The sequence below is a fragment of the Halichoeres trimaculatus genome, unplaced genomic scaffold (assembly GCF_033239565.1).
Source record: "Halichoeres trimaculatus isolate MK-OKI-2021-1 unplaced genomic scaffold, fHalTri1.1 fHalTri1_scaffold_3, whole genome shotgun sequence".
Taxonomy (NCBI): Eukaryota; Metazoa; Chordata; class Actinopteri; order Labriformes; family Labridae; genus Halichoeres; species Halichoeres trimaculatus.
This window is the reverse complement of record NW_027437181.1, coordinates 31,830,707-31,855,037: the sequence shown is the minus strand read 5'-3', so window position 1 is coordinate 31,855,037 and position 24,331 is coordinate 31,830,707. Positions and strand designations below refer to the sequence as shown.

General features: G+C 39.3%; 1 protein-coding gene across 1 annotated transcript in view; it reads right to left on the bottom strand.

Moving 5' to 3' along the window:
* The window catches only part of LOC141788347 (enhancer of mRNA-decapping protein 3-like), a 31,049-nt gene extending 6,979 nt beyond the window's left edge, over nt 1-24,070 (bottom strand). The window contains exons 1-5 of the mRNA XM_074667275.1: nt 23,980-24,070; nt 22,927-23,118; nt 20,982-21,178; nt 8,577-8,939; nt 450-603 (exon numbers count right to left, since the gene is read on the bottom strand). Of these exons, the coding sequence (XP_074523376.1) occupies nt 450-603; nt 8,577-8,939; nt 20,982-21,178; nt 22,927-23,090 (878 nt within the window). The 5' untranslated portion in view covers nt 23,091-23,118; nt 23,980-24,070. The remainder of the gene's footprint in view (nt 1-449; nt 604-8,576; nt 8,940-20,981; nt 21,179-22,926; nt 23,119-23,979) is intronic.
* Nucleotides 24,071-24,331: the final 261 nt, after the last annotated feature.

Sequence of the window (24,331 nt, the reverse complement as noted above, 5' to 3'; positions counted from 1 at the left end):
AGCGGATCGGTTCAGTCTGGCACCCATACGAAACGGTCCCAAAAAAGTGGGACGGCTCGTCTTGGTGTTTAGGGATCCGTCCCGGGATGAGTTAGTGGAAATGCCGCTAAAAGTGCACCGTACCGAGACGAACCGACCCGGACTGCTTGGTGGAAACGCGGCTTATGTCTGGGGTAAGATAAGTGTGAAACATACTCTATTTGTGTGCTCTTTCTGTCTAAGGTCGAGGGAGGTGAGCTTCTGTCAGAGAAAGACCAGCGTTGATTTTTGCATGGGACTGGTAAACGGTTAAACTAAGATCAGCAGATTCTCCAGTTTTCATTCAGGGGTTACCAACATAGAAAGAACTTGGGGTCAACATAGTTCAAGATTTGCATTTGGTAAAATCAAAAGCTTTCCAGGAACAAGAAACCACTCTACTAAACTGTATCTTCAAGATGTATCCTCACCTGTTTGGTCCTCCCAGCAGAGTCAGAGCCATCTGACAGGAACAAATACCTATCGTCTCCAGCCTGCGCTCCAGGGTCAGGCCCTGCCGCTCTGCAGCTGCCAGTAAACGTTTATGAAGCTCATAGGGAATGCTGGGGACCACCAAGCCTGAATCTGCAGAGAGGAAATCATTATTATTATTATGTTGATGGTTTCACATGTTTTTTTTTATATCTGACTAAACAGAACTGGAGCATGACAGAGGAGTGTGTTGTTAAATAACAACGTCATCCAATTCCAGCAAACATCTGCCTGGACCAAGTGTCCTTTGGCAAGATGTGATGCACAAAAATGTCTTTCCAAGCACAAACTCAGTAGCATTCTCCCATCTGATCTTAAATTTCAAAACCTCCCTCTCTCGTGCAGAAAAACGACAGAGCAGCATGCAGCAACCCAGAGAAACGACAGGAAATTCAGACTCTGGATAATTTAACCAAAACTGTGTGTTGGGGCAGAGGGAAAGTCGTTTTCAAATTTCGCTCTAATTCTGGCATCACGACTGTAATATTTCTGAATCAGATCTGTTTTACAGCTGTGTGTGGTTGTGACTCCTTTCAGCTCTTATCTCCATCAGTGAACCTTCAAAACAACAGCAGAAGAATGAGTAAAACCCAGAAACCTGACCTCTAAGATAACAACCAACAGCAGTCAACAGGTAGTCAGGGGGTGGTGGGTATGTGTAAGAAACAGAGATTATCATCCTAGAGGCCTCGTCCTGAGGGAAAACCCTGCCTCCTCCTTATGACCTGATGTTGTTCCCATCACGGAAGATTCTGTTTCCTCTCCTGTTTGTCACTGCCGTCTGCCGCAACAAAGGGAAGATTGGCAGCCTTTACAAAACATGACAAACTTGAGGCAGACAGAGTGAGACGCCTTTTCCCTGCGGGCCCTGAGTTCACACGCACCATCACATGCTCTCTGACCAATCCCCAACCGCACAGCTCAGGGGCAAGGCTGCACTGAGCTGGACCCCCCACATTGGGTGCTGCCTCAGTCAAAACATGCAGCAGGTTAGCGTGACAAAAATGGGGACAAACATCATATACATATGAACACCTGCAACCTGTATCTCAACAACTCATGGTGACAGATCAGAGCTAAACATGGGGGAGGCATGGAGGTGACTGATAAACAGGTCTTTTAATTCACTTCTTGTTGATGGCTATTAAGAAAAAGAAGCCACATCTAAGAAAATAAGAAAAGCTTTGAACAGCACCCAAACTGTGTTAACTCTCCATAGATATCAAAAAGAAATGAAACAGAGAAATCCACTTTTTTGCTGTTCCTGTACTAACAAAGGAGCAATGCTGTTGGCATCACAATAACATTTAATGTTTCAGAGTTAAATCTGTAGAAAAGACAAATACTTACACTACGTAGCCAATCTTTTCTGACAGACACACACTAGGCCACAAACACTTGTCAACCACACCACAACAGTGTTAAAAAACAGGCTTGTGGTGATGTAGATCACCTTATCTATCACTGATCAGCTGTTAAAAAATTGGTTGTAGACACAAAGGATCAGTTAATCAGAAAGGAGATTTAACATTTCAACCATTGGTTCTGATATGTGACTACATGACGGGTAGGGATGGGTACCTAATTAGCTACTTTTATAGGTACTGACCAAATTCTGTCATAAGTACCAGGTACCGATTCATGTACAACCAAAAAGTACCATGTTTAGGTACCTGAACGCATCCTTGTGACTGTGAGGGAGTGGAAGAGTAGAAGATTTTCCATGCTGGACATGAACACAGCATTGGAAGTTTATATATTGAAGAATAAATATGTTAAGTTGATTTTTTTTACATTTAATTATTAAACAAATTGATATTTTTTACCACATTAACACAAAAAGTACCAAAAACTGGTACCGTTGAGTACAGCTACCAATTTACAGGTATCCGTACCATAACGTTTCAAATGTGAAAGGTACCCATCCCTAATAACGGGGCAGTGGTCGGCACTGTTGCAAAAATATTCCTGGTTCAAACCATCTGGACAGTAGTGGAGTTCAAAGTCTAAAACCATGTGCAGTAGGTCAAATGGTTCCTCCAGAACACTTCCTTAGTTGTGAAAGCAAACAAATGGCTAAATGAGTAAAGGCTTCCTGTCTTGAAATAACTTCATATAAATCTTTGGTATTTCAGTACACTGCTGTTTGCTCTCAGCATAAAAGGTTGCCAGTTCAATTCCCTGGTTGATGAGCTTCCATGTTCTCCCTGGGTTTGCTCTAGTTTTATATGGATACTCTGGCTTTCTCAAACAGCCCCCCTGAAAAATAGCTGACAGGTGACTTAGTCACTCCAAATTGTCCATACATATGTATGGGTGTGTGACTGCTTGTCTGTCACTACCAGTGTTTGTTTAAAAAAAGTAATTTGTTATAGTTGATGGTTACTTTCCACAAAAAAAAAAATATTCAAATTAATAACGGAATTACTCTTTCATAAATGTAATAAGTTACTAGGGCTGGGACGATATGCCTTGCTCCCAGTTCAATTCTTTCACAATTTTTGGGTTGCAGATTAAATTTGAATTGGGATTCCTCAATGGTTCTCTTTTTTTTTTTTTTTTTTTACACATTTTACTTCTCTTTTTTTAACATAAACAAGTGAAAAAGTAAAAGAAGTTGATTGATAACAATTTTGTCTACAGACTATATCTGGAGCCATATTTTCCCCTACAATGAAAATCACATGTGAGTCAATTTTTTAACATTTACTCAGGGTATGGATGGGTACCAAATTAGGTACTTTTATAGGTACCGACCAAATTCTGTCAAAAATACAGAATACTGATTCACGTTAAATCAAAAGGTACTATGTTTAGGTACCTAAACCCATTCTTGAGACTGTGAGGGAGTGGAAAAGTAGGCAATTTTCCACGCTAGACATGGACACAACATTGCAAGTTTATAAATTGAAGAAAAAAATATGTTAAATTGAAAAGAATTTAGATTTTATTATTAAACAAACAGATATTTTTTAGCAAATAAACACACAAAAGTACCAAAAATTGGCACTGTTGAGTACTAATACCGATTGCCAGGTACCGGGAATTGGTAAATATCGTTTCAAATGTGAAAGCTACCCATCCCTAATTCAGGGTATCTGACGTCTCAATTTTTTTCCAACCCAGCTTATAAAGCAGCAGGGGACGCCTTACCTCTGTGCGCTGCAGGACCGAGAGGTTCCGAAGATCATTCCTCCCTGCAGCCATCAGAGTGTACAATTCTTTGCTTGGAAGAGTGCCCAAACAACTTGAATTTCCCTCCGGGGATTAATAAAGTATGACTTAACTTAACTTAACTTAAACAAAAACTAAATGAAGGAGTTAAATCTGAAAAAATAAACAAAATGAATAAAATAAAATTGTTTTTCCAACAAAAAAATCACGATTTAAGATTGTTACACAAAAGTTCCGATACCATACAATACATCAATTGTTTTCCCATACCTATTAGTTACCGTAGAAAATAAATATTGTGTTCGTTTTTTGAAAAACCTTAAAATATGTAATACTTCCATTCTGAAAACATCAGTTTTAACCCACCATTGTTGCATCTAGTTCTCTTGTGTGGCTGTTTGTTGTTGAGGTTTGTACCAACAACACCCACCCACCTGAACTCAGGTCACTACATGTCAGTCCTGCCATCAATTAGCTTTCTGTCCAGGGTGTACCCAGCCTCTCACCCAATGACAGCTGGGATAGGCTCCAGCACCCCACGACCCAACTGAAAACTGAGTTAAAACTTGTAAACGTATGTCCCCGTTTGATTTACAAGTTTCTGTAGAGAGTTGAAGAAAAGTGGGTAATTTCTGTGTGTTGCATGGACCCAGCATTGCACTGCAGGGTTGTAATGGTAATTTCTGCAATGGTTAATAGTGCGTATCATAAGAGGCCAAACATGCACACAGGGGAGTCTGACTGAAATCACGCTGAACTGTGTTTGAAAAAGTCTGGTCTCTGGTGACTTTATGTTGATTGGACATCTTTTATACATTTTATAGCTCCACCCATTATCACTTTATTAAACTTGTTTATTAATAATCTGCTCTCCTGAAATAAAATCCTTTTATCTTTGTGTCACTTGTCATGTCACGCCCCATACCCTCTTCAGGATTTGTGTGTACTTTTTGAATCGCTGTAATACAGAGCCTCAGTTCGACCCTTTATCACTGTACAAACTGAAGTGTGCAGAAACCTTTAAAGAGCCTGTGCTAATCCCTGGCTGTCTATTGCCGGTGGCACATTAGAGGGGTAATGAAAGTCAAGCTGGGGGAACTGCCCGGCTCAGGATCCCTTTGATAAATAAAGCTGCTGGGAGGCGGTTAAGTCTTTAATGGCCTCCTACAGATCTCTGGACTGGTAGCCGAGAACTTGGTGGCCTCGCTGGTGAACACAAATTCACACTGACACACTCATGCATGCTAGCACAGAAACCTTATCCTACAGTGCACTCTCAGCTGGCTCAAGTACACCAACAACTTTGCACCTTTGCATGCAAGACAGACAGTGACACACACCCTTATACACAACATAATTACACAGAAACACAGACACTCACGCATTGCCTGAATCAAAACTCTTATCGTTGGGTTTGTCCCGCTCCCCTCCCACTATTCTTTGACATACCGAGCCTCACGTGAGTGATAAGCACTGTAAAGTGAACTGCCTCTTGTCATGCAAACTGTCGTCTTGAGTGCCAAGCTCAGGGGAAGTAGGAGTTGTACCAGTATGCACTGACTGCTTTTCAGCCACCCCACCAGGTGTGCTTCTCAATAACTCTCTTGCTTAAGTTGCCGGTACCAAAACAACCCCTCCCCTCTGCACACGCACGCCATCACCTCCTCTGTGACACTCTCACACACATGCTTTGATTTCTGCACACCCACAAACACATGTCACACGCACACTCACACCCACTTTCGATGCGGTGCGGTGCGAAAAAGAAAAAAAAGTCAGCAGGCAACTAGCAAAACCGGGTAGCCATGAGTGTGCAGCAGCACTAAAATAAACTGAGCTGGAAGCAATCCTTCAAGCATGACAAGGGAACTGACGGGACTGAAAGCAATACACGCTGGCTGGATGCGGGCCATGTGTGACTAAGACTTGAGCTGGGATAGGGAGGGTTAGACAAGGCTGCTGCTCTGTTCTTCTCTGCAGCGCTGCAAGAGATGAACTATGCTGACCTGCAGAAAGACGGGAGCAATGGTTTACAGACACTATGAGCAAATCTATAGCATTTAGATGTTATTAATTTGGCATCAATGCAAAGAGCTCCTGCACTGTGTTTATTAAAGCACATTTTTAGTGACAATGTTCAACAACTTGATTTAATCACACTTTTGATGATTCAATTCACTTCTTTTGGTAACACTCTCGATTTGTGTCTGATTAGAACGACTGCTTTCTGTTTTGCAGTTATGCAACCTTAACAAAGACTATAATTGCTGCACCTGAAGCTTTGCAAAAGAGCTTCAAACCATCAAGCTTTGATCTGTGCACTGGATCAATGTCACTTGTGACTACAAACAATAAATCACTTTTTCAAAAGTGTTTGCAAATTGCCAATACTGAGACATGGCTTTTATTTTGATGAGAACATGTTTGTATTTTTCAGCTGATTGCACCAGTCTGCATCAATAACAATGAACGCAGCTATTCTGTAGTTTGAGGAGTAATCAAAACATGCATGTTTCACACCCATGGTGTTCAATGGCTCAGACTGGCTAAGATGTGGCGTGATGACAGAAATTTCAAAGTTAGCATCCTGCGTCTCTCTGAGAAAGCCAACATCAACAAACAAACAAAAAAAACAATTGGCATGGTTGCAGTCTGTGTTGCAGTCTGGCATGCAGCACTGAAGTTTCACTGCACAGCTGAAATCAATAACTGCACAGGAAAGAAAGACAATAGCAGAACTAAACTTACACAGACTCTACACTAAACAATAGACTATAGAAACAAGCCTGTCCGACTGCTCTGACGGTGCGTTATGGCAACCTGAACATACAGCGTGGCACTTTATTTTTCTTTCTCTGTTGTCATGTTGTTGATTCATCCGTTTACTGGCAAAGTTTCCAGGTCAAGAGCACTGCGGTTTGTTCCTGCCTCAGAGGTGCTGTTTATGTAAGGCTGTGCGGCGGCACGCTAATTACAGAGTGCAGAGGATGAGGATTATGATGACAGCCCTGGGAAGCAGATCTGCCTGCACAGTAAGAAAAGGAGGCTCTGTTTGGGAGCTGTCTGCTGAATGGTAGGCAGCTCCTCCTGCTGAGCTGAGTTGTGTCATCACAATCAGATACAGGCGGGGATAGAAGTCCTAGAAATACCACCACAACTTCAACTGCAACTTCATCCGCCCCGTACCAGGGCCCGAGAAATAAAAAGCCCAAGCTACTTTCTTTTTCTTGCAGTTGATGTTCCCCATGACCACGAAGCTGCTGCAAACAAAACCTGAATGATCACTTAAAGAAGGAGTAGATGATCCATGCGTGATTCTTACATCACATCAGCACTGTAAGCAACTTTTCATTGTGACCAGAAGAGGTCAAGGTTGATCCCTGTGCTTCTGTCAAAACCTGTGGTCATATAAGAAACCACCACTCCACCTCTTCTCTACTCCAACTTTTCACACCTTGGACTCCAGGGCCTGTGTTAGCATGCTGCTTACTTATCTTGTGTCTATATTAACCAGTTATGCAACACTGTGCATTCTGGAGTGAAATGAACTGTGAGAAAAACGTGGTCATCACCTCTGGGCATACTGTGGGAGAAGGGGGGCATGGGGAGTCCAAAGTCCCTGCTATGATAAACAGTAAGAGGAGGATAAGATTCCACTCAGTCTGACCCAAAATGACCTCGCTCTGACTAACAGGACAGATCAGCGTCACCTCCACTGTGACCTGTGACAGTACATGGTTTTTGTTTTTTTTTATTCACTAGAAAGAGCAAGTGCAGCACATTCTTGAGTGAGAGATTTAAAGTGTTTTGCTCAGGTCCAAGTGTCTAAAAGTTTAATTTTTAAAGTCAAAGCAAAAGCTGCGTGAAAACAGCGTTCCTGGATAAACAGATGGTGGTTCAGGTCAAAGTGTAAACAGTGGAATGAAATTCTCCTTCCAATACAAACACACTGTGTTCACAACACCAACATTCTCAGTGATAAAACCTCCCAAAGAGGGACTGAATTCTATCTGCAGTGTACACTGTGAGCTATCTCAAATGAGATTATGGTTAGTGTAACCAAAACTCTTGGAAAGTCAAAAGAAAACTGTGAGGGGTGTGCATTTTAGGTTTTGGAGCAGTACTTTTCCATTATGGTAAGGAGAAAATAAGCATAAAATAGATGTTTTTTCCTTCATAGGAACATTTATAAATTTTTGGACACTGTATAAAGTGCAGCATCATCACTTCAGAGCTCTATTTCTACAGATGGGACAGGCTCCAGTCCCCTGTGAAAGGAAAAATCAGTGGAGATGGTGGACCTTTAAAATAAAACTTAATAATACAGAATCCAAAATTAACTTCCACCAAGTGCCAAATGCAAGCAGAATTTCCATTCAGTGGGTAATTTCAAAAAGGCTTTCAACCCTCTAGAAGATATATGTTTGTATCAAAAAAAGGTCATGCGATTATGTTGTGACAATAACATAAAGTTACTGTGTTTTGGTGTTTGTGCACCTGCTGCTGTGTGAGAGCTGGCTGACACATAAATGCACACATGGGAATACCATGTGCTACAGTTTACTGCACTGGACATCAAACTACTCCACTGAACTGTCAAGTTTTTTTTGTTTTGTTTTTTTTTTGTTTTGTTTTTGTTTTTTGGGGGGGTGGGCTTTATGACAGGGCTAATAGCCAAGAGCTCATTTTAAATTTTGTTTTCAATGTCCCTGCATAAGACTGACATGTCTTTTGTTCCAAGAGATTAATGCCCTGACTGCTTTGAACAGCACTACCCTGCTCCACACACTGGTCACAAATAAACACTTTTTAGGCCCACAGCTCTCAGTAGATCACAGACTTCATTTGTTGAAAACATTTTGGACTTAAACCAGTGCAGCACCAGTACTGACCTGTACAGTACTCCTTTCCCCCGTGCTGAGGCACTGATATCTGTCGGTACGTGATGGGTTTCCCCTCCAGGATGTTCTCATCGTGGCGGTAGGTCTGGGCTTTCTGTTCGTCCTGCCTGCTGTGCTGCTGTGCTCTGGTGCTGTGGCTGTTGGTTCCATCGATCTGGGAGAAGACGGCTGCTTTGTCAAACAGAGCCAGGTTTCCCTCAAAGTCAAAGTCAGTGTCCAGGTCCTCATCAGTCCCATCTCCAAAGCACTCATCATCCTTCTGTCTCATCAGCCCTGCAACGCCTCCATTTCTCACGCTGGTTTTCTTTTGTGTGGCCTGAGTCGTCCCTCTGCTGTTGGACGAGCCTGCAGGTGCTGGAGAGCACAGAGATTTAAACATTAGCAACATGAACAGGGAACTACACATTTCAAGTTAGGGTAGAATGCTAAATGTTCAAACCTAGCCTATTGGAATACACTAAATTTGATGGGTTTCAAATCATTTAATCAAAGTATATGACTGAAAATACTGCAAAAAAAAAAAGAAGATTTTAAATTTGATGCCAGCGACGCATCCAATTAGGTTTAGACAAACAAAAAATTTTTTAAAACACCAGGAATCTGGCATCTCTTAGCTTATAAGGTTGATATGCAACGTACATGAACATATCTTGTTTAAAAAAAAAACAGGCAGGAGTTTATCACTCTGTGAGACATTTTTTGAATGAGAAAATAATTTGATAACTGCAAATTTACGTTCTTTAGCAGTAACCTGCTAAGAATGTGGGGATCTTACCATCTACAAATTTTAATTTAAAGTGGCACCGCATGAAATACAGACATGGCTCTGTAGTGGAAATTACTACACGGGACAAAATACATTTTCAAAAAAACATTGTCTGTGAATACAGCATATAGCAGAATAAAACTGTACTGTGTAAAGTGAAAAAAAAATTACAGACCACATCAAGAACATTCCTGTCTTCAAGGCTATCATGATCTTAAAATTTCACCTTAAGATTATTGTGTTGACAAAAGAAACAAAAAAAAATCGAGATAATGCAGTATTTATTAGAATTTTTTGGAAAACATAGCACTAAAAAGTAATCAGATTTGCTGTTCATCTCTTCTTTGAAAAGAGTCTGTAACCTCACTTCTGCCAAGAAGTGCAAAAGGAATAATAACACTCAAAAAGAACTGTTGAAAGGCAACCAGATAACCTGGTAATTAAACATCCACAAGGCCAAACATCTGACATCAGTATGCCAGCCCACTCAGAGGCATTATTTGGAGCAGGGACAGAGAGCTTTTGTATGATACAGATAGACAACCACCTCTCCCTTCGACAGTCTCCAATATTCTGCTTTTCAGACTGCTGACACAAACACTGTGTCTATTTAAAAAAAAACAAAAACAAAATATCTCTTTACATTACATCCTTCAATAAGGAAGTATTATATTTTGTTACACATACTTGAAACCTAAGAACAGATAGGAAAACAGTAAGATTAAAGCAACAAATGAAGAACAAAAAAAGGGAACAAGATGACTGGTGATGGGATGCCTAAAAACTGTAAAAAAAAAATAAAAAAAAAATAAAAAAGAGAGACAGAAAAAAAGTTTGCCAATCAAATTTACTTCAGCGTATGTCGAAAATATCCCAACATCAGAAGAAGAATAGTTTTATCATCATAATGTTTAGTAAAATACAGCCTTTGTATGGACTCCTAGGCCTAAACTTCGTAACGTGAGGGCTGGAAACAGCAACTAGACAGCTTGACTGTGAACTACCACAGGCCTACACAGGCCTGGTTTTGAGCCTGGGCCTAAAATGTAAAATGACTAAAAAATCTTCTCCTTTTGATTTGCTCATAACCTAATCACCCCTGGATGAGTTATGAGCCATCACACTATACATCACGGTGCTGTGTAAATGCTATAATCCACATACAATAAGTCTTTGCTCTCAGCAGTTTCAAATGTTAACAAACTTCTTTAATCCAGTGTAACTCTGACTGCTGACTCTTCTTATCCTCTCATGGTTAGTTACTTTAAGTCACCGCGAACAAAACATCACGGACACAATACACATACAATGGCCGACTGAGCGGTGCTCAATAAAGTTTACATACATGTTAGCACAAACAAAAAAAAAACCTAAATGAAGAGAGAACAAAAAAAAGAAAAACTGGAAAAACCTGGCCTTCAACCCCAACCATGCTGAGCTCTCACGCTAACCAGGAGACAGAGAGGCACAGTCGCACGCTACTGTCACTGTGACAGCTAAGGTACTTTGGACTCTCGCACGCAAGACACTGGGAGGCTCAGTCATAGTACACTGGCACCGATACAAAGACACTAACTAAGTATGAGCCAATTTGAGACCTGCCTCAATATCACAATACAGTCTTAAAAACGGCCTCTGAAGTCAGAGACACTCATTCAGCGTGACTCGGTGCATCTCTGTTCAATCTGCTCGGGCAAAACATGCAAGGAATTGTTAATATGCCTAATATCCCCTTGAATGTAAGCAAGAGTTAAAATAAGTCTGTTGCTGTATGAAGATCACTGAAACAGATGACTCGTGTCAAAGAGAGCAGGTTGAAGGTTTGTGTGAACAGCCATACGAGCTAATTACCACCAGTCAACACCGTCTTTATTTATGAGGAAGTGTTTTGTCATGCTATGATTTAAAAATCTGAATGAACTGGGCAGAGCTCCAAGTCAAACAGGTTAATGAATAACAAGCAGCGAGACAGAGTGTGAACTGCACTGATTCAGCTTAGACACATCTACAAACACAAAGAAGTTCAAACACACAGGCAAGGAGTGTTTCCAACTGAAGTCCGGACAGCAAACTCAGCCTGTGTACACTTTGATACAATGTGCATCAAAAAATTACATAACAGGTATAACTGATAATGTAATGACTGATTAAAGTAGAACCAAAAAAAATCTGTTAAATTCCACAATTAAGCTCAGGATTATTGTTATTTTACACTATGGTCTGGGTGAATACTTGATTCTGATTGGCTGCAGGGTGTTCATTCAGGAGTGCTGTAGGACACCTATAAAAAAAGTTCTGGTCAAATTGTCTGATTGTTTTGTTTAATTACTGCGCTGGCTCAAAGGCTAGTTGGTAACCATGACATAAAAAATGATTTAGGATAGACTTACTTACTTGATACACATTTAATGATCACAGTGAATGTGTATAATGTTTCTTGCAATAAAAAAGATTTTAGGAAACTATCCGAAACTATCCATTGAAACAAAATTTTTCATCATCCTCTGGACACACACAAGTGGTAAAAGGTGTACTTGCCCTCTAAAATGAAACTTTGTATCACGCAATATAGGTTTAAGCAATCATCTCACTTCCCTCCACAAATTAGGCCTCATCTAACAGCTGTGGCCAACCGCCCTTCAGGTTCTGTGACCAGAGCCACTTCTTATCAAAATCTTACGAGTTTAACGATAATTTCCTTGGAATTTGTTGGTTTTTTAGGTTGATGTGGTTTTTTTTTTCATTTTACTGTAATCCTGTCATTCTTATTTTTTGCCTTTTTATTGCTGGTAAATACACATTTTATGATCTTATTACTCACACCTTCACACTGGCAAACCATACCGTGCTTAAGCACGCTTTAGCCCTAAAGTCAGTGAATAGTCAGTGTGACCCCAACTGTGACGTGCTTGAGCATGATTCACTTCTCTGCTTTGGCATGCTTCAGAGAGGTGGGCTTTAGCGCGGTATACTTCATGCACAAGCACAAGCTCAAGCTCAAGCACGTGGAAAGTGTGTGTGATCCATGACGTATGGGATGATGGGCACATCTTTTGACAAGGTAAGTTGTGAGATCTGTGCATGGACTGTAAAAAACGGACGTTATCTTGCTCGGCTCGGCTCGAAGTGAGGTCGCCACAAAAACTGCTTCCCCTGGTGGCTGGCTGCAGTATTGGTCAAAAATCTGGCTTTCCAGTCATTCCAGATGGGCTGTGGTCAAACTTTAAAAAATTAATACACCTCGTACAAATGTTTCTCATGTTCGATTGATGTGGTCATTTGAAAATATCATTTGGCTGCCTTTTATTCAAGTCCTCTTTTTTCTGAAAATTCGTTTTCATCAGTTACACAGGGTTAAAAACACGGTTTTAGGTCACATTTAATGATGATTGACAGCTGCCGTTCTCATGTATTTTTTTTCAGGGATTGTAAAATATGTCTGGAGGTAGAGTCATGAAGTGATTGATCTCTTGAAAGAAAAAAATATATATATTTTTGTCACCTGGCTCCACTCAGATTCTCCCAGAATCCCTCACAGTCTGTACTGCGCAGACTCTGGCTGCACAACTGCTGCCAGTGGCTGCGCCTGTGATGGGGAATTGTGGCTCAAAAACCGCACAATGGTAAATGGCGGAGCCATGCTGTCCAATCTATACACAGTCTATGGATGTGTGCACAGCTCCACTAATATGCAATGCTGTAGCTTTCAAGTTAATAAAGTGTATTTAAAGTGACATGAAAGATGGACACTTATTGAGATGATGTAGGCGGGCCATGCGCGTGTGTGATACCCGCTCAAGTCTGGTTAATATAGGGGTACTGTGACCGCTGGTCGTACTCTCCAGCGGGGGGAACAGCACTGCGGGGGGGGCAATTGTGCTCAAGCACGGCATTGATTGGACGGCCAGTGTGACTGCACCCAAGGCCCAGCTATGGAGAAGGGTTGGAAATTAGCATTCGCAATAAACTCTCTGTGCAGCACATCAGATCCATGTTTTGTTGTGATCTATGTTAAACTGCATCGTCCCTATTCAAAAAATAAATTCAGATTCAAATTGAAAAAACACATTAACATATTAAAATTTGATTTAGTCTTCATTTCTTTTGTAAGTGATCGTGGTATAAGTGGTTTAATGCCTAATGAGGTGTCCACTATCAGAAATGGAAGGACTTTGCAGAAGCAGAAGCAGATTCACGCCTCAGCGCTGTCCATTCGTTTCTTATAATGGACACCTCATTAGGCATTATTCCTTGCATAATTTGGGTCCAGACCTGAGAAAAATCAGAGTTTATGTTCTGGTAAATTCTGTAAACTTGTGAAGGTTGTCTTCTGAAACCCTCCTCCTGATGAGATCTGTTTGAGTCTAACGAGGTCCAACTTTGAGAGGTATCGCTCCAGAAAGCACTTTCTAAATTCCCCTTCTACTCTCCCAGAAAGATCAATTGCAGATATTCACAAACCATTTCTGGAATCCGTGATCTTGTGTAAGCACTGGCCCACCCTGCTTTCCCTTCTTTGTGGCCGGGGGCTTCTTGGGAGCATGGCATTGCGTGTGAAAGCAGCAGCCCTGCCCAAGCCACTCAGCACGTTGGCCCCGTGCAATTTGGGCATTGACTCCCTGGCCACCAGCCTGAGAGCTAGAGATTAAAATAAAAACTCCAAAGGTAAACACTGCTTCCACAATTGATATCGCTTTGGCCTTCCGAGCACACTGGGACAACATGGCTTCCTGTCAGGAGGGGGTGAGGGGGGCTGGTTTCCTGTGCTGAGCTGGAGCGAGGGAGAGAGGGGAGGGAGCAGAGAGAGGGGGGACAGGAGGGCACGGAGGCACGAACGCCAGACTTCTCTTTAGGAGCAGACACGAGGAGGGAGGGGGAATGTTTATTGATCTTAGTCACACACATATTGTAAAGAGGAACTTTGGTACAAGGCTTTAGCACGCTATGGGAATCTCAGGGGGGGAGTCATAGCAAGACACTGCTTGGTCCCATGCTCCAGCTTCTTAACAGCTACCAGTGACACACAGGGAGATGGGCTGCGGGGCCAACACACACCATGTCTGGCACAGAAAAAACACACTGCACTACAAGCACATTTGTCTTTTTTATCTCTTATTTTTCTCCCACAAACAAATTAACTAAAGAGCAGACAGACTTCCCCTTATTTCGCAAGCTTTGTCTCCAATGCACAGGAAAAGACCAGGTGAGAGGTCAGCTTTACAACCCCGCTGAAGAATATTACCCAGCATCCATTAGCCAATTCTGTTGACCTCTGACTTTTCCATTGTTTGGGGATCCTGAGTGTGAAAGTGAACGGACTTCACTGATTCCTGCAGAGGCCACAGAGCTGTCCGGGCATGCTTCCTGCTGAGTGGATGTTGACAAGAGGAAATGCCATTTTTAACATTTATCTAATCAGGAAGGTTGAGTAACATTCTTTATTTTTACAACCACGGAGACGACTTGGGATACAGATGTGCTTTTCTAGACGTGTGTCCCTGCACACCTGAGAGGATGTGACTGCAGAACTACCTATATCATATATCATATTATTTATCATAAGGATAATTCTTAAGGTTTCTTGTGACATCACATTAAAGTAACAAAAAAAAGATAAGAAAAACATATTTTCAAATAAGTGACTTTATTTGTTTTATACCTGGGTTGTTTTGTCTATTTGTGTACACCACTTGTTTCAGCTGTTGTTTTTACAGTGCTTTATAAGCAAATTTGAGTTGAGTTGCGTTAACTAACCTTTACAAAAAGGCAGTTCTCAAGTATCTTTGTGATTTACATCAGTTCATTAAATACATTACATGGTTCATAAATTCTATTTTTTGCATTGTATGGTCAGCTTGTTGACTACAACTTGTTTTTGATTCAGACTAAACAATACTTGTGATATTTTACATTGAATTCAGGATTTTCTGTGAGGGTTTTTACAGCAAAATGTCAACAAACTGAGTTGATATCTCACAGGGGTGTTTAATTGAAAACCATTTTTCTCTTGTGGTTTACATCCATTGTGTGTGTTCCTAAAAGCTGAAGGTATTCTGAGGCTTTGACCAGAAAAAAAGGAAATCTGATCATTTCTCGTGTGAAACGAAGCAGTGAAGTTTTGTATTGAGTTACACTGAGACGCATTGCAAGCTGTGGTTCCCTGACATTGGTATGTTTTTATTTACAAAGCCATTTCGGGACAAAATTCCTACTTACTTATCCCTTCTCTCAATCTTAAAATCACACCCTTCATTTTTGAACATTGTGCAATTTGTTGTTTCATAAGTTTATAGAGATTTGGGTTAAATAGCTTTTTTTCTGCAGCTACAGTGTGAAAAAAATGTTCAGAGAGTTTCTAAACTTCAGAAAAAAAAACTCAAATAAATCTGTTGATTCTATGTTGTTTTTGAGTGAATATTTAAAAGATCACGTTAATCTTACTCTCACTTCATTTGCTTGCTTATTGTTTGAGATATGTCGCTGCCTCTCTTGGCAAAGAGACCACTTATCTTAATGGGGTAACTGTGGTGATTTGATAAATGTGGTAACACGGCTCATTCTGCACTCTCACGTGAGCCGTGACCTGTGCCAAAGAGAAGCAGTGCTTACAAATGAACCCGTCAGTGCTGATGAAAGATTGTAGACCAGACACTGTGTGTAACGCAGCTCTCTGTAGCAGTGACTGAGCGTGAGCTCCTGATGTAAACCCAGCGTTATCCTACACAGTCGAGCCTCTTACATAAACAATAATAAAAGTTTAACAATGGGAGAATGTTTTGGCTAGAGCCTCTGTGTTGGATTGGATGACATTGTGAGGTCTTCCTCTTGCATTGTCTCCACTTTCTATACCAGGTGGAAACATTACAGTAGCACTAAACAGCTCTTCATGTTGTATCATTTACGTCCAACTTAAATCCTGTCATTATGTACTTTATTTTCATCAGAACTGTTTCCAACACTGTCTGGTTCAGAGGGTGGCCCAGAGTTCACAGACTAATTCACACACACTTCAGAAACAGCAGAACTCTGAAATATGAGCAGTTTTTACGATGACTAGCAGGGGTGTGTCCAGAATTTTTACTGGGAGCCACAGACTTATGCAAGGGTGGCATAACGCACATAATGATATTAATCGTGTTCATTTCAGGCTCCAGTCATCAAATTTACTAATGATTCTTTTTTTATTCAAGAAAGTAAGACAATGGAATGAAAACATTTAAATCTTGTTGTCCAAAGTTGCAATTAAAAGTGTGTTCTGTAGTAATGATAATGGTAGATATAGATCCTGAAGGCAGGAGCCTGAGTGACTGATTACACCCCGTTACACCTGTGCATTAAGTGAGTGAATTTATAATTAGGAGTACATTTCATGTCCATAGGATACACTCATCAATTTTACTAAGTATTAATTTTAAGCAATGGCTATTTTAACAGTGGGTCATTTGGGTGATATTTCACTTTTATTTATTACAAAAGGTGTACAGATTCCATAATTTATTTAGCTAAAACTGCAAATCATGTTTTGGAATCTGCAAATTTTGTGCTGTCCAATTTCTCAAATGTCAAGTTTGCTTTTCAAAATTAACAAAAGAATATATTTTTGTGAATATTTTCAGTATTATTTGTTTAAAGTAATCATCAAAATATGACAAAGGTATTTTAAAAACTGTCTGAATAATTTATATGGATAAAATAATTTTGTGTCTGAGAAATCAGCGTCAACCGTGTTACCCATTAGAAAAAAAAACTATAAATCAGCAATGGTTTGCTCCAAGGTCACATGACTTCAATCAATTAAAGTCACACCTTTTTGGTGTGAACCATGAAGAAAGTGTTGCATATCTTAACTCCTCCTCATCAATATTTCATCAGAGTGTTTGTCTGTACATAGTGCACTTTAATTGTTCGTCAACTGTGTTACCAACATTTTCAGGTGTTCTCGCTATGAATGATTAAAAAAAAAAAAAAAACTGTGAAGAAAATACACACAAATATGAGGTGATTGAGGTCAAGTGGTGCCATGTTCAAGTTCTGCAGTTAGCACAAGCGCCAAAAAGAAGAGAAAATGTCGACCATGTAACCAGTCAACCGTGTTTCCCATCACAAAATTTAACATTGGAGAGACAGGTTTGTCTCATCAACCGTGCTACCATGTGTTGTAAAACGTGTTACATGTGAGTTCTGTGGCGTAATTCTTAAAAAAAAAAAAATCTAAACTGTGAAATAAATGATGAGGGGCATTTCTAGGGAGCATTGTCTTGCATAGAAATGTTTTATAACTCTAAATTCAGTTTAATGTGGATTAATGTTGAAAAAAATAGTCACAATATTTGTCCATAACACAGTTGGCAACATCGTTGTCTAAAACTTTTTTTGGTTATTAGATATTTAAAAATTTTTGAGAACTTAAGCTTGCTAACTAATGAATTAAGTACATTCCAGGTATATCATTTGCAATCAAATAGAATATGAAACAAAAAAGCAAATATTTTTTTTCCCTTTGTTTATACCTGAAATGTTCCTCTAATTTTGGAATCACTCAACTACAAATGTTTCATCTATGGCATCTTGAACAGCCGTAAGTTGTCCTGAGCCTGGTCTTGGCCATAAAATCTATGTAGAAAAATAATAACCCTCAAAAAATACTATTTACTCTTAACAATAATGAAGTGACATTAAGGCCCGGTTTCACAAACAAGGCTTACATAAAGCCAGGAGTAGGCCTACATCAGACTAGTAAAGCTGGTTCATTTAAGTAGCTTGCATGAGCGTAGCTTGCATTTGTTTTAGTTAGTCCCAGACTATGAAGTCCTGATGTAAGCTTCAGTGACCACACCTGCATCGATTCTCATTAGCCTAAGTGGAAGCACAGCCCATTAACCATACATTATAAAGGTGATTATAAAAACCTGGAATGGAATTGAGGGCAGCTTGGCTGAAGGGAATTTTGACACCAAACTCGAGTGAAGCCAGAACAATGTGTTTAAGGAACTTTACAGAGTTTGAAAAAAAAACTCTACTTAAACAAATTGTGAGAAATCATGCTATCATTGAAAGTAAAGTAGAGTTAGTAAATTTAAGATTTCTTTGTACTTGTTGCAATGACAAAGTTCTATTCTAAAGGCCATACTGCTGCCATTAAACACAAGAAAAGGAGTACTTGGGATGCCAAGAACCTCAAAGTGATCAGAACTTGGAGAGAACTGGGTACAGGCCTTCCTCTTTGAGACATGGAGGAAAGTCTAGACTCAAGCAAAGGGGTTATCTCTCATACATCTTCTTCATACATACGAAAGCAGTCTTGGAAACTAATTTAATCAAACTGATATTCTATATACTCCATGCTTTCAAACCATTTGTGTGCTCCCTTTCACAAACTAAGGGTACTAAGGGTACTAAGTTGAAGTTAAACCTGCCTCTTTGCAGAATTTATATAAACTTCAATTTAGTCCTGGAGTAGCTCTAATCCACCCTCTTGTGATTGGCTTTTTTTGATTCAGAACAGACAAAATCTATGACCATTTCAAGATTAATCTGTGCAACTGACTTAAAGTTAGGCCAGCTCAAACTGCATTTTAGTCTTGGACTTGGCTTAAGTCTTGTCTGTGAAACCGTGCCTTAACGTCTGTGATTAAATGTTTTTTTTGTTTTTTGTTTTTTTAAGTACAACTGAGCTCTATATTACTACAGGACAAGCATGCCAGTACTGAAGTGGACAGTTGTACTGTTGGTTTGGGTCTTACTTCATTTGATGACAAATACAATAACATAAGCAAAGAATAACGACAGCTGCCTGAAAAAGCCTGTATGGTCAAAGCATCCTTCTTTCATGAGTACTGGGTGATGTGACTTAGTAAACATGCAGCTTATGACACAGCGTAATCATTTGGCATTTGAAACTGTTGTTCTAAAAATTAACCTGACTTCCTTCCTATTGTGAAAAAGAAAACATCACATATGTTGAACAGGTTGTGATGTCGGGTGACAAGGCACTTTCAGTGTGACGACTTTTTGGAATTATTAAAAGAATGAGTCAGGCATTAGGTGGCACATTTTGTTACGTGTCATATTTCCTCAGGCAATGAAACATTATCTATTTTTGTTCTTCGATAGAGGAGCACTGTGTGGACACTGCTGTGGTAAATTCCCATCATGTTGTACATGACTCCAAACCTGAACTAGGCAGCAATAGTTATTTTATTTATACCAGGAAATGCATCTTCACGGTGAATAAGCAAAAGTTTTAAATAAACTGGGCTTTCCAAACCTTTGAGACACTGCGTCGAACTGCTTCAATAGTTTGTAAAGTAATCCGTCAATCGTTTGTTCTTCAAATTACGTCAGTGTAAAGGGCAAAGATACATAACCTGAGCCAGGCATCTGGTGCTGATGCTTTTGAATTTAACAGTTGACAAGAATCATGGATGTACATGTTAAAATGCTTCAAAATAACATGTGAAGTAGAGGTGAGTGTTAACAAAACCTCATGGTACAATACCCATCATGGTACTTGGGTCACGATAGGATAATGTCATGATATCATAATATTCTGATGTTGCAATATTCTACACAGTTAACTATTTGATTGAAATCAACTGTCCTATTTTATTTTGTGTGAAATAATGAAATTTAACTTGAAAACATAAAGTGTTTTAAGTTTGTCACTTGAACCAATGTGACTTTAAATTGATGTTGCAAAAAAAATACTGGTTGAAGGACGTGGTGAATGGTGAGGTGCTGAAACTGATTAAAGACACTTGGTGTAACCAATGTTACTCATAAAAAATCTAATATTGCACAAAACCTGGCTACGATTATTATTTTATCAGTCTACTACACTGTAAAAAATTAAACTTCAAATGATTTTAAACTAACTGACGCAAGAAAAGAGAGAAAACGTTGAAGATTCCCGCATCAAAACCCACATCATCAAGTTTAGGAATAAAACATTTTTGATAGACTTTGAGATTTTATTTTTTATATAGTTTATGGGCATCATACAGCGGAGTAGCTCTTAAGCGCCATCTACCACAGTGGAGTTGCAGAAGACATATTGTACTCCCAACTTGCCTAAAATATGATTTTTGTAATATCAATATTAAGAGTTGAAATATCTATTATAGGACAAAGTATCACAATATATTGCTGTATCAATATTTTTTCACACCTCTAATATAAAATGACGCTCACAATCCCAGCTCCTGCAGTCACATGCAGAAGTGCCCTTGAGCAAAACACTGAACCCCAAATTGCTCCCACTGTTGACCAATGGTGTGTGGATGGGTATGAATAGTTCCTCTACCATCAATCATCAGTGTGTGAAAGTGGCGTGGATGGATAAATGAGACTAGCAGTGAAACACTTTGACTGGTCAGAAAGACTAGAGGGGCAATAAGCACTCGTCCATTTACCATTTACCAAAAGGAAAGCATAAAAAAACCCTTCCTTAAAGAAACCTGAATGCTGCAGTTTTCAGCGTACCTGATTCATAAGACATTTTTGAATGGCATTACACAGCATCCCTTCCTATGAGGCAATAGAGGATTCAAAGTCAAGTCATTTTTTCCACATGATTTTGACCAAAGCAGAACTGTGGAGCTGAATGAACAGCTGGTAATATATCCACCCACCTCTGCGTAGGATGGTGATGGGAGCAGTGCTGGAGTGAGAGCTGCTGCTTGTGACCTGAGGATGAGTGACTCTGCTGCTCTGACTGTGGTGCCCTGAAGTCATGACGCTGGCACCTGTTGCAGCTCCCTGGACAGAGCTCAGCTTGTTGCCTCTGTTTTGGATGTCTAGGAACTTTAACTCCTTGATGTCCATTGCACTAGAAAGATAAACAGATTCTTAAGTAAAGCTCTGACCACAGTGTGAACATGCAATTGAAAAAAGCATTGTCTTTATAAATATACAGGCTGCTTAACTTTTTTTTAAGTCTGTTTTTATTCAGACAAGACAGTTGGAACAGATTTAACAGAAGAACTTTGTGTAAATTTGTTTTTTAAAATAAAGAAGTAAGGTTAAATAGTCAAAAAACACTGTTGCTAATAATTATTTTCATTTTTGATTCATTGATGAACTTATTTTCCTGTAAAATGTAAAACTGATTGAATAAATGAACTGAAATCTTTTAGCATCTATATCTAAGCTTCGAGAATTTATGTATGCTCTTTATTTTGAGCAAAAACAAGACATTTTAGGGCAGTTCCCATAGGGAAGGGTACCTTTCACATTTGAAATGATCAGTAACAATGCCAGGTACCTGGCAATCCATACCGATACTCAACAGTACTTTTTTTGTGTGTGAAAAATATCGAAGTATTTAATAATAAAATATTACATTATTCAACTTAACATATTTGTTCATCAATTTATAACCTTGCAATGCTGTGTTCATTTCCAACATGGAAAATTGCCTACTTTTCCACTCACACACAGTCACAAAGATGCATTTAGGTACCTAAACATGGTACCTTTTGGTTTTACGTTAATCGGTACCTAATACTTTAGACAGCATTTTGTTGGTACCTATAAAAGTACCTACTTTGGTACCCATCCCTAGTTCCCTGTCATAAATGAGTAAAGAAACCAGTAAAATTCACATCTAAGAGTCACATGTTCTTGACACATTATAACTTAATTTTTCCATTACAAAGATACTTAAAGTGTTAGGGTTCAAAAGTCAGTCTAAATAGTTTACTAAGTAATTTAAGAATCAAAAAACATAATACAAGCGTTTTCTTTAAACTCCTGGATCTAACTTGAAGTGACAGTGACAACATGTTTTTCCTTTTTTCCTCCAAAAGGTTTCCCATCATTTTCAGGTGTTAAAACCAAAAATGTAATCCTTTTTGTTAGTGAAAGTATTTACCTGATCAAGCTTCATTCAAGCATCATAATGATTTATGAAAACTGTGGTAGGAGGGTGGCATGCAAACATTTACCACTTTACACCACCATGCTAAAAGAGAAATGGTTAAATTAGGGATACACTGATCCAGCATTTTAAAGTTTTGATATACAGATACTTTGGCTTTGGTGTTGGCAAACATTGATATTGATCAGATCCTATGCCAATATTAATGTAACATTCTCTGTTTTTTAATGTGAGGATGAAGCTGGAAGTGATGTTTTGGCAACTTCAGGGGTTGCTGACATTGTTAACAAAATTGAAATAAAGATAGATTCAAAATGACTGTATTATTATGTATTTATGGTTAAAAATGCATATATGTGCAGTTAATACTTTTCCATTACAAACAGGAATTACAATATAAGTGGAGGACTTAACTTGCCCATAGTTGAAGGTGCCATCAGTGTTGTTAAATAGAAACATGAAAAACCTCTTAACAGCTGAGCAACTGTAGTTGTCTTTTTTCGTGCTACTTTAGCTCTGCCTACCAAAAAAACACAGACCTGTCAGTGCTGATGATACAAACATGGTTGTTGTAAACAGAAAAGCATAGCTTACTTTTTAAGCCTTTAACGTTCCAGTACCCTATACCAAGATCAAATCAGTGCATGCCTTGGTTAAATCTGTTCAAGAGAAAACTTGTCAGTGTCTTTCCGTCTTACCTGAAAGTGACCTCAGGAACAGGACACCTCACTCCATTATGATAGGGCTGTCTTAGTGAGATGGTCTGGCTGGCATGGTCAACTGATGACACTTCCCCCTGATAAACTCCCAACGTCAGCCCACAGTCTATGGACACGACACTACCAAGCCAGTCTGTGGCCATTCTCTCAACTGGGAACTTTTAAAGGAAACTGGAAAATCAAAAAAAAACACACAACAGTTACAACTACAGTCATGATTAAGACAGAAATGCAAAATACACTAAGCATATACCCAACATACCCAAGACAAAAACTCAGCAGTAAGACAATAAACAAACTGCAGATAAAACCATCAACACAAGTGAATACACAAACACGTCAATAAAGAGAAATAGCTTTACATATATTTGAAGGCAGGGGCAGCTGTAGTGTTTTGTTAAACACCATAGTTATCCTAAATCTCCCTCTGAAAGTGTGGCATTAATGCAGCAGAACTCACTGTAAAATCAACATGCGTAAAGTTGCTCTTTACTTTACGTCAAGCAACGTCATGCTGCACTTGATTTTAATTACCGGTAACTGATTTACGCTTAGCTTACGAATAGAAATAACTTGGTTCCTTACAACTGTGCACAGAAGACGAAACTTGCCATTCATATGTCTTAAATTTAGTTGTGATAACTATGTCTAAATTTATGAGAGACAGAGAAGCCTTTATTTGTGCAAGAAGATGTTCAGACCTCGATTATAGCTGCTTAGCTTTGAGTAACGTGTTCTAAATCGTTGCGTTATCCTAAGTAAGGTGAATGTTCTCATTTTCAGTGTATGTGTGGAAACAATGATTATATTACCCTCAATATGATGAGTTTCCCAGAAATATTAATTAAAATGACAGTTTTTGGAAATACAAGCAGCGAGCTATTCTGGCTAGCTGCAGAGCTAATATTAGCTTCGCTTTTGTTCCCCCGTTTTTCTTTTAGTTCAGCGGTCTGCTACAAACTCATGAGAGTTTCTAAAAGTTAGGTCCTCCAACAAAAGTTTTGTCGGTGGTTCATATTTATGCGTATTTACCTGTTCGTTAAATATGTGGGCAGATGTGAGCGAAAGTCGAAGCTTCTGTTGTTGTTTGTGCTGTTTTCCGGGGTTGGCTCCTGACGTCACTTCCTCCATCTCACACGTGGGTTTGTTGTGAATTTATCCTCGAGGTTGAAATCTGCCCATGTGAGTGCTCTGCCACTAATGTACATTATTGATTCTTATACGGTGATCATTGAAATGATAATGTTTTTTGAAGTTGGATGTTTTTCTAAGATAGACAAAACAAAAGAACAAATACATTGCTTTTTTTAATATCTTTATTTATTCAAGCTGTGTGGTTGCTTAGAAAAGACTCTGATCATATGCCCTTACATCTTATACAATC